General features: G+C 38.4%; 2 protein-coding genes across 2 annotated transcripts; one reads left to right on the top strand and one right to left on the bottom strand.

The window, feature by feature from the left end:
• Window positions 1-319: 319 nt before the first annotated feature.
• Window positions 320-1,315, top strand: OR51T1 (olfactory receptor family 51 subfamily T member 1; the record flags this gene model as incomplete). The annotated part of the gene is made up of 1 exon (XM_079788445.1): window positions 320-1,315. Exon 1 carries the CDS (start codon window positions 338-340, stop codon window positions 1,313-1,315), a length of 978 nt encoding a protein of 325 aa, XP_079644571.1. The 5' UTR covers window positions 320-337.
• A 5,993-nt stretch (window positions 1,316-7,308) lies between these two features.
• LOC307109616 (olfactory receptor 51A7-like) lies at window positions 7,309-8,244 on the bottom strand (the record flags this gene model as incomplete). Its single annotated transcript, XM_079788433.1, has 1 exon — window positions 7,309-8,244. The coding sequence occupies one exon, from the start codon at window positions 8,242-8,244 to the stop codon at window positions 7,309-7,311; it is 936 nt and encodes a 311-aa protein (XP_079644559.1).
• Window positions 8,245-11,413: the final 3,169 nt, after the last annotated feature.

Here is an 11,413-nt window from a genome sequence, read left to right as displayed (position 1 = left end):
TCTATAAGTGTGTGTGCATATGTGTGATGTATGTCTATAAACATTGTCTATTTCAGATCAGGGCTTATCTGGGCAGTAGGGTGAGGATGAGCCTAGAGAGCTTGATGGCTGTAATTGGGAAAGGGTAGAGGGGGGAAAAATGAAACCAGATTCTGAAAAGAAAAATTAAAGATACAAGGGAATGATGTTATAGGTACCATAATTAAATCGGGGGTTTGAATACAGAGAAATAATTTTATGATTTGGAGTTTATAAAAGAGTCATGGATTGCAAAAAGGCTCAATATGACAAACAATCTCATTTTTGCTTCCTTTTCAGAGTGCATCCTCAACCCACCATGGTAATTTTCAATAACACCACATTATCCTCTTCAAACTTCCTCCTCACTGCGTTCCCTGGGCTGGAAGTGGCTCACATCTGGATCTCTATCCCAGTCTGCTGCCTGTATACCATTGCCCTCTTGGGAAACAGCATGATCCTGTTTGTCATCATTGTTGAGCAGAGTCTCCACAAGCCCATGTACTATTTCCTCTCCATGCTGTCAGTTGTTGATCTAGGTCTGACCATTTCAACCCTCCCCACTGTGCTTGGGGTTCTTTGGTTTCATTCCAGGGAGATCAGCTTTAAAGCTTGCCTCATTCAAATGCTCTTTGTACATGCCTTCTCTTTCTTGGAGTCCTCGGTGCTGGCAGCCATGGCCTTTGACCGCTTCATGGCCATCTGTAACCCACTGAAGTATGCCACTGTCCTCACACACATGATGATTATGGTGATTGGACTGGTCATCTGCCTACGACAAGTAATTTTTCTCTTTTCCATGACTCTAGTATTGAAGAGTATTTCTTTCCACGGAGGCCAGGAGCTTTCCCACCCATTTTGCTACCACCCAGATGTGATCAAATACTCATATTCCAACCCTTGGATCAGCAGCTTTTTGGGCATGTTTCTTCAGCTCTACCTGTGTGGCACTGATTTATTGTTCATTCTTTTCTCTTATGCCCTAATTCTCCGTACTGTTCTGAACATTGTAGCCCCTAAGAAGCAACAAAAAGCTCTCAGCACTTGTGTCTGTCACCTCTGTGCTGTCACTGTTTTTTACGTGCCAATGATCAGCCTGTCCATTACACACCGCATCCTCAACTCCACCCCTAAGGTGGTCTGTGGCATTTTGGCCAATGTGTACTTGCTCTTACCACCTGTCCTGAATCCTGTAATTTATAGCTTGAAGACCAAGACCATCCGCCAGGCTGTGATCCAGCTGCTCCAATCTAAAGGTTCATGGGGACCCAATGTGAGGAGTCTTAGAGGTGGGTAGAATTGAAGGGGAGAAATTGCAGTACATAAATCATATTTAAGGGAAGGGGTTTGGGTTCATCTCATCCTCAGGCATTTTGGTTACTGAGGCAGTTTCAATTAAATTCTTGGAACAGAAAGAAGAGAATAATTTTCCCCTAAGCTTATCAAAAAGTTTTTTAAAAACCACTGCAATTCAAAACCAAATCATTTATGTATATGTTACTCAAATATTTAAAACAATTACACGGACTCCTAAGCACATTACAAGAACAATTAGATAATTTTATTTTAGCTGAACAATTTACTTATGCTTAAAAATGGTAATTCTTAAACAGAAAACAAATAAATGACAATTTTATTTTTTGCACTCAGTTGAACAAAATCATTTATTTCTGTAGTCAAATTTCCTAGGGGCAATGCAGATTTTTATCTTGAGCTGGTAAATGAAAAAGTTACAGGTGTGTGCAAAGGCATGTGCATAGAAATTTGTGATTTAAAACTGTAGGACATTGTTGCACACTTTTCAGTTCCTAGAGTCACCTCTAGAGAGCTCTGTTTCTTTACAAATGCATTCCCTGAACCTCTATCTTTTCTTTAATCCCCTTTCTCTTTAGTAAAAGTGAAATTTTCACAGTTTCAATTGCTCTTTATTATACCTCCAATGAATTCAATATATAAGATCCACATTGCCTTATTATTTTCTTCATTGCCTAGATATTCTAATACAGTTCTGATTTTGATTCCACAGTCCCTTTGCACCAGGACTATACCTTTTATCTCTTTGCCCTGTTTTTTTGGTTGAGCTGTTAGGCTTCTCAAACTTTTACTATTCTTGTCACTGTAGAATTTCAATGTGACTGATATTTTTTAATGGGAAATCTTTGAATGACCTTTATTTGTTTTGTGAAGAAGTAACTTCTGGATAGGGATGATAGGATGTTGGGAGAACTTTTCTTGCATACACCGAGTTATGAAACTCTGATAATTATTCTGATAATTGTTTCCTCGTGATAATTCATGTCTGAGCCCAAGGAACCAGGCAGATATTATGATCTAAGACACTTGTCTTCGCCCTACATCAACTTCTTACTCCTGTCCAACTGGGACTACCACTCCAAAACTCTGGTTTATTTGGTTCAAGCTTTCTGTTCAACTCAAACACTGAAAACTTTTTGACTTTACTCTGCCCAAATCGCAAATCCCTTTTCTCTACTCATTAATGACAATATCACATATTATTTCTAGTTAAAATTGTTTGTGTGATTTCCCTTTTAGCCAACATATTCAGGTACTTTTGATATCTCCCTGGTGTTGTGTCCCATACACAAAAGTGTGTGGCAGAAGCCAGTATTTTAAGTGGAGACTAAGTAGTGCAGGATCATACAGAAACTAGTGCAACTGGGAATAAAATGCAGTTTTTCAGAATTCAAGGCCAGCATTGCCACCGGAATGTCTCTTGGCATCATGCACTTTGTGGGAAGTCTTTGTATTCCATTATACCACAATTTTGTATTTCAAATTTAAGGTCTTTATTCTCATATTAATTCCGAATAAATGTTTATTTGGTTCTATCCCCTCAACAGGATAAAACATGACTGCTATGCCAAAGTTCAAGAGTCAAGATGCATCTGATTTCTAGATATCTTGTTCCAGAGTACAGATTAAAGATAGAAAATGTTTTCTTAGTCACATTGTCCCTTAGTAAGCCCAGAATAAAACAAACTAAAGAAAAGAGACTTCAGAGAATTTGTGAATTTTGATGAGAATTTTGAATATGTGATTTAACTAAGAATTAGAGGCATGGGGATGGAGAGAAGAGAACTGTCATAGAATTGAGCATGTTAGAAGTGCTAGATTAGGTGACATGGTATTCTCTGAGGACTTTAGGGGATGATATAAAATGCCAAATATTTCTCAATATTCATGATTATAAGCCCAGGTCTTGCTGTGCTTAGAGAGGGAAAAGGACTGGTACTGAAGCAAAGAATGACCAGTGGGGGATGAACTAGGAAACAGGAGAGAAGAGAACATCACACAACAATGGAGACTGATCCTGAAATCAATCTGTGTGAGTAGAAATCCCACACCACACCCTGACCTGACCAGACAAACTTGACCTCATCAGTTCTTACGAATATCAGTGGCTCCTTAATTGCTCCTTTGGAAGACCATTGTAAAAGTTTTGTTTGTTTGCTTGTTTTAAGATCCATAGCTATTCACAATTTATAAATTTAAAAACATCTGGAAAAACACTTAAATTTTTTTTTCTTAAGTTTGTTGTTAAAACTTATTGGCAGCAAAAGCTAAGATAGACTGATCCTATCTAATAAAAGAGTAATATGCAAATTGACCATCACTCTAACACACAAGATGGCCTTCCCCATGTGGCCAAAGATGGCCGCCCCCATGTGGTCAAAGATGGCCACCCCCATGTGGACACAAGATGGCTGCCACAAGATGGCCAGCAGGGGAGGGAGGGACCAGGCCTGCAAGGGAAGGCAGTTGAGGGTGATCAAGCCTGCAGGGGAGGGCAGTTAGGGGTGACTGGGCTGGCAGAGGAGTGCAGTTGGGGGCAACCAGACCTGCAGGAGAGGGCAGTTGGGGGGAACCAGGCTTGCAGGGGAGGGCAGTTGGGGGGGACCAGGCCAGCAGGGGAGGGCAGTTAGGGGCAATTGGGCTGGCAGGGGAGCAGTTAGGTGTCAATCAGGCTTGCAGGGGAGTGGTTAGGGGGTGATCTGGCTGGCAGGCAGAAGCAGGGGCAATCAGGCAGGCAGGAAGGCGAGCAGTTGGGAGTCAGCAGTCCTGGATTGTGAGAGGGATGTCCAACTGCCCGTTTCGGGATCGGGCCTAAACGGGCAGTCAGACATCCCTTGAGGGGTCCCAGATTGGAGAGGGTGCAGGCTGGGCTGAGGGAAACACACACCCCCGTGCACGAATTTTGTGCACCGGGCCTTTAGTGTCAATATAATTATGGTCATTATTTATTCAGTATTGAGTGAATATTCACACATTTCACTTCAGAAATATAGCTGTGTTTGACTATAGAGTAGTGCCTCAAGGGTTGTAGCGTCTTTTTAAAGTATGAAAAATTGTAAGATAAAAAATTGTAAAAATGTGCAATCATTCTTCCAGTTTTGTGATAATCAATGTATAAAGTAATCTGCAGTATGTATGTTAATCTTTCATTGTTCTAAATAATACTTTTCACATCAGTCTCAAAATGCAACTCACTTGCTCAAAACAAAAACATTTTCTGAAGTAATTGTTAATAAAACATGAATTTGTCCATTTTTGATATTTCAAGGAATGTATTTAATATGTTTAGAGGTTGTTCTAATTGCTAATGTCACATATATACATATATATTTTCCACATATATGCAGGTTGGGGCAAAAGTAGGTTTACATTTGTTTGTATGGAAAATAATACAATAATTACTAATAACACAAGAATAAACTGCGCTTTGTGTACTCACAACTGTAACCTACTTTTGCCTCATCCTGTATTGTATTTCATTAAATTTTTGTGAATATATTGAGAAACTGAGAAAAATATTACAAATTTTCAGAAATTACTCATGATACTATTGAGAGATTACATAAAATATGACCTAATCTCTTTATTAAGCCAATATATATGCACATACATATACATTTATAAATTAGGACAATAGTGAATACTCAAGTGTATATCTTATTTATTTAAAAATTGTTTTTGTATTTAATTATTAATTTATTTTAGTTTATTTTTGTGTGGATAAAAGATCAGACACAAACATGGTTTTTAAAATAGGTTGTAATTTTTTTCTACCAGTATTATTTGAATAATCAATCTATTTTCAATGTTGTTTGATAGTCCTTAAATATATATTATTTCATATTATACATAGTATATTATAGTGTGTTTGATCTATTTCTTTATTTTTCCTATTGATTTGTTGAGCAAACTACTCACAATTTTATACTGTAAAGTATAAAAATAAATGTTTAATAAATGTCACTATCATATGAAATTTATTTTATTTTTTATTTTTTAAAATTTTATATTCTCCAGTTTCCTCTTGTAAACTTAGTTTTAGAATTATTTTGGTAAGTTCTCAATAAAATGTTACTGGAAGCTTGATTGGAAAATGCATCAAAACTATATTATAATTGAGGAAAACAAATAAACTTTAGCCTCTTCACTCTTCTGATCCAGAAATAACTATTGACATCTTCAGACGCGGGCTGTTTCTGCCTTGTAAAGATTTGAATTTCTGAGTTGAAGACAAATACTAGAAGGAAGATTAGTATTCCTCCATATTTCTTTCATGACAACCTGTTTGCTTTTCTTGTCTGTTTGTGTGTGTGTGTGTGTGTGTGTGTGTGTGTGTGTGTGTGTGTGTGCATAAATAGGACATGAACTGTTTTTCAGGGCAGCTCTTTTGACTTAAAGACTATTAATTACTGCCTACTGATCTTGGCAATAGTTTTCTATCATTCCAAATGTTCTGCATGCTTGTAATTTATCATCATATTCTGAATTGTCAAAGGCTTTTTGTTGTTTTTACTGTTTTTTTTCCTAAACAAGTTGGGAAATGTGTCATTGATATACACTGCACAAGTACTGGAGCTATGCCAACACACTTGATGTGTACAGTTCTTTTGAAAAAAACAAGAGTGCAAGGAAGAGAGACAAACTTGTGAACTAGCAATTAGAGCACAATTTGAAACAACCTGGGAGGAGGTGCAAAAGATTGTCCCTCCCTTCCTGGATTAGGCTACGGTTCTAGACAGGGTCAGTTATTGAACAATAAGAACTCAGTTGAACTCACCTGGAGACACAAAATGTATAAGAATATTTATTAATCAGAGAACTTCTTCAAAATAATTTTTAAATGGAAATAATATTATTTGTGAGTTCACCTTAGACAGTAAAACATTGAAATTTATTACCAATGGTTTTCTCCCAATACACAATACAAAATTTTTAAGGGTTTATTGACTTATTCTAAAGTTTATGTTTTATACCTTTGTCTGCTCTGAAGTACTTACAAATAACATATGAACAAGAAACAGATAAACTTTACAGAAAATCATTTGAGATAGCCATTCATCTTCAGTTTGCTATTTATCTTTTTATAATAGAACCACATATGCATGAATACAGTTTCATATTATCATATTTTCCACTAGTACAAAATGATTTATAGCTTGTTTAGTGTAATTGAAAATATCAAAATTCAAAATAACAAGTACCTGAACAAGCATGAAAGCCATTATTTAGAACATATATTTTAGCGTAATCAATAACATCAATGATTTAACATTTTCTGTACTGTTACTTTCCTATTTCTCTCCAGCAGTGAAGTAGTCCCTCTGTGCCCCTTTTAGTAACCATACCTTTTTGGAACTCTGTTGTATACAGAAAAAAGATGGTCTGTTGTAAATAGGAAGTTTATTTGTCATATTTCAAATGGGAACGACCAGTGATTCTTTTTAACTTAAAAAGAATCACTGGTCGTTCCCATTTGATTATTAAGGAAAGAGCAAAGAAAGAAAATCTTAAACAACTCATATTTGATAACAAACTTCTTTCACTTAAATGGGAGATCAAGAATTTGCACTAAATTGACTGCAGACCCCTCAACAAATACAACATATCTGAAGGCTCCCTGAAAGAAAATCAGTAACTGGATTGGAGTAACATCCTTTAACTTCTAGCTCCTTTAATATTCATTCTCTATAAAAGTGTACAATCTTTACTTCCAAGTATGCTTATCCTTATGCTGTAAACATTGTGTCTAAGATTCCATATCAGTGTACTAATTCATGATTTTAATGACATTGCAGATGTACTTGTCAATGCCCAGATCAATCCCAAGTACACAGATCTCAGTGCCCAGTCCGTGTATTGTGCTGATTGCAAGAATGATTAAGAAACATAAGAACAAATCATCCATAATACTTTTTTAGAAAGGTATTATTTTAGTCTCTGACCCTGGCTGGCCCTGCCTCATTTCCCCCCAGACCTTTATTTTATACCAAATTTCCCTAGAATCTTCTCACGGATTTGCCGTGTCTTGACACAGTATACAATGGGGTTAATCAGAGGTGGCACTAGCAAGAAAATGTCAGCAGCGAGGATCGTGGCACTTTGGGACTTGTGTTTGCCAAAGCGGTGCATAAAGGCCAAAGCAGTGATGGGCACGTAGAAGATGAGCACAGCACAGATGTGAGAGACGCAGGTGTTGAGGGCTTTGAGCCGTTCCTTATGGGATCCAATTCCCATCACGGTCTTCAGGATGAATACATATGACACAGCAATGAACACACTGTCTAACATCATACAGAGGGCAACAAAAAAACCATAGAAAAAGTCAATTGTGTTGTCAGAGCAGGCTAGGTTCATGACATCCTGATGGAGACAATAGGGGTGAGAAAGCAGGTGTTTCTTACAATATGTCAAGCTTTTGAGAGCGAAAGGAAATGGGAGCACTAAGAGCAGGCTTTTTAGGAAAAACACCAGGCTCAGCTTGGCAACTCTGGCATTGGTGAGGATAGAGCTGTATCTCAGAGGGTTGCGTATGGCCAGAAAGCGGTCAAAAGACATAACCAGGAGCACGGAGGACTCCATATCCATGAACCCATGGATAAGGAATTCTTGAGCAAAGCAGGCATTTGGGGAAATTCCGGTAGCATTGAAAGCAAAGGTCCTCAGCACAGTGGGGAGGGATGAGAGGGACAGGCCCAGGTCAGAGATAGCCAACATGGAGAGGAAATAGTACATGGGTGCATGGAGCGAGGGTTCTGTCCTGATCACAAAGAGGATGCCACAGTTGCCGAGGATGGCCACCAGGTACATGAGGCAGATGGGAATAGAGATCCATACATGAGCATGCTCCAGTCCTGGGATTCCAATCAGAAAGAAGGTGGGGATCTCAGTGTTAGAGGAATTGATAATGTGCATGATACATCAGTTGGAAAATATTTCCAGATTTGAAAGGACACTTTCAACATGAATCTATTATGCTCATCTCACCTCCTTTCAGCACTTTTATCTGAGACATAAACAAAAAAAAATACAATTTTGAGACATTTCTCATATTAAAGAATGAAGAATGAGATATTTCTTCTAAACAGACAATTGATAATAGAGACAGATAATGTTTATTGACAAAGACAACCACAAATATAAGTAGTGTCTTGATCAATCACACTTCTTCACAAGGTCCTCAGGAAAAAAATACCTACATAAAAATGAATTCCCCCTTTACTATTAGGCTTTGCCCCTCCCTATCCCCAAACCAATGAAAAAGTTTTACAAGGCAATTCTTTTTGTTTGGTTCTGAGTGAGACTAGAACTTTAAAAAAAAAAAAAAAAAAGCCCTCGCTGGTTTGGCTCAGTGGATAGAGCATGGGCCTGCAGACTGAAGGGTTCCAGGTTTGAGTCCTATCAAGGGCACATGTCTGGGTTGTGGTCTTGATCTCCAGTCGGGGGCATGCAGGAGGCAGCCAATCAATGATTCTCTCTTATTATTGATGTTTCTATCTCTCCCTCTTCCTTCCTTTCTGAAATCAATAAAAAATATACAAACAAATAAAACATATGGTAAAAGCAATTTAAAAAAAGCAAACTGCAGGAATTAGATTTTAAGAGAGCCAATAATAAATGGTTTTTCCAATTTCTAGATTTTTTTTTTTGCTCCAAACAATTTTCAGGCCAAGCCTGGAGCTTCCAAAGGTGATTTTACTCACAATTTCTCCACAGGAAGCACTACCAAGAAAGGACAGAAAGTAGGTCATGTGAGCTTCACTGTTAACCCTCTCCTTAAGTACAGTGAAAAAATCCCATGTTTTTGTATGGAAGCAGACAAAATGTTCTTAAAAATGACTATCAATAGCAGTAGTGCTCTCTATCCTTGAGCATGGGAGGAGAGAAGGGGTTCTTGAACTCTGTCTACAGTCTAACACAGACTGCCATAATGTGGTTTAGTCATCTGGACTGTTGATGATGAGGAAGATTGGTATTCTCTAAATCTTTTTTTTGACACCATAAAATAAATAGATGTTCTATAACTATAGAACTTTTTTCATGGACAACTGAGTTAACTATGTACCTTTGAGAGGTTTCTCTTTGTGGAATTAAGTTCATCAGGAACAATCTACACTAATAAAAGAGAAAGATGCAAATTTACCGTACCTCCACGAGACCCACCAGCCAATCAGGAGGGAATATGCAAATTAGAAGGACAAAGATGGCGGCAGCCCCACTGCCCAGCCGCTCCGCAGCAAAGATGAAGACGGCAGACTCTGGCTAGAGTTAGCAGCAAAGGCGGCAGACTCCGGCTGGAGTGAAGGCAGAAGGCGGCGGCCAAAGTGAAGGCCTGGGTCCCGGGTGCCAGAGGAAAACTGGTGCTAGAAGCCAGGGGAAGGAAGGCCTATTGCACAAATCTTCATGCAACGGGCCTCTAATATGGTTCTAAGATACATAAAGCATACTAGTTTCTACCACTCTGGGCTAGAGAAAGTGCAGGTTTAATTGAGAGGCTCAGCTTTGTCAGATGACTTGGCAACAGTATTAGGAATTAGAAACCCAGCTTTCAGCTAGTTCATCCTCTAGAATGAGACATTAATGAGTAGTCATTAAGGATCAATCTTCTTCTAGGAGCCTGAACTGCCTTCCCAAAAGGATAAAGCAGTGGTTAAGTCATGATCTGGGTATTGGCCACCCTCTCACCTCTACACTCCCCAGCATGAAAGTATGAAGAGGTCTTTTAAAAGTGTTTTGAGCTCTTTAGCAACTCTAATCAGGCCAGCTCAGGAGTTGCTTGCTCCTTGAAGTCTTCATCCTGATCACTCCAGGCAGAATTTATGTACTTCTACTATAACTTCTATCTCTTTTACTCTATGCATCTGAAATTGTCCTGTGGCTTGTTATTTACTTGTCTGCCTTCCACAGTAGCCAGTAAGTTCATTAAGATCCAGTTGTATCTTAATGTTAATGATCTTGATTAGGGGGTGAGGGGACATCCCACACAACATCAAGCAATTGTCAGAACACCGCCAGGTATCGTAAATTGCATGGTGGTGTTCTGGTAATAGCTTGGTGTTGTGTGGAAAGTCCCCTCCCCACTAATACATGTTGGAATTGGGTCTCAGAATAGAAATTAATTCAGTTTAATAAAATTCAATTAATAGTAGATTGAATGTGTTCTATTTGTCAGGAAATGTGCTCGGTGTTGCTAATATAAATAGATAAGATTTGGAAACAGCCTAAGTGTCCATCAGCAGATGAGTGGATAAAAAATATTATGGTACATTTACACAATGGAATACTACATGGCAATAAAAAATAAAGAGCTCTTACCATTTGCAACAGCATGGATGGACCTGGAGAGTATTATGCTGAGTGAAATAAGCCAGTCAGAAAAAGATAAGTATCACATGATCTTACTCATATGTGGAATCTAATGAACCAAATAAACCAATGATAAAAAATAGACCCAGAGACATAGAAGCATGAACAGACTGTTGAACCTCAGAGGGAAGGTAGGGGAAGGTAGGTGGGAAGAGATCCACCAATGAACCTGTATACATATATGCATAACCTGTGGACACAGACAATGGGGTGGTGAGGGCCTGTCAGGGGAGGAGGAATGGGAGCAAGGTTAATGGGGGGAAAAGGAGGACCTATGTAATATTTTCAACAATAAAGGTTTTTTTAAAAAAAAAGAATAGCTCCAGGGTGTTATAACATTATTCACCTCAATTCTGATACTATCTAATTTGAAATACCATCATATTGCACAGGTTAAGGGCTCAGTCCTATAAGATAAGCCCCTTCCCCAACTTCAGCTGCCAATCAAAAGTCTAGGTTATCAATTGTGTTTCTGACGAATTGGCTACAGATTGTAGGGTTCCACCACCCCCTCCTTGGGCTTTATATGCAAATCACAAATCTGGGTTGTTATCTGTACTTATGACCAACTGGCTATACTAGTAAATGAGAAGTTCCCAAGCCCCCAACATGGGTTTGATTTATTTGCTAGAATGGCTCACAGAACAAAGGAAACCCATTGACACACTAGATTATCAGTGTGTTATGAAAGGATATAACTTAGGAACAGCCAGATGTA

Source organism: Cnephaeus nilssonii, assembly GCF_951640355.1.
Source record: "Cnephaeus nilssonii genome assembly, chromosome: 13".
NCBI classification, from domain to species: domain Eukaryota; kingdom Metazoa; phylum Chordata; class Mammalia; order Chiroptera; family Vespertilionidae; genus Cnephaeus; species Cnephaeus nilssonii.
The sequence above is the reverse complement of the archived record's forward strand: the minus strand, read 5'-3'. Positions and strand labels throughout refer to the sequence as shown.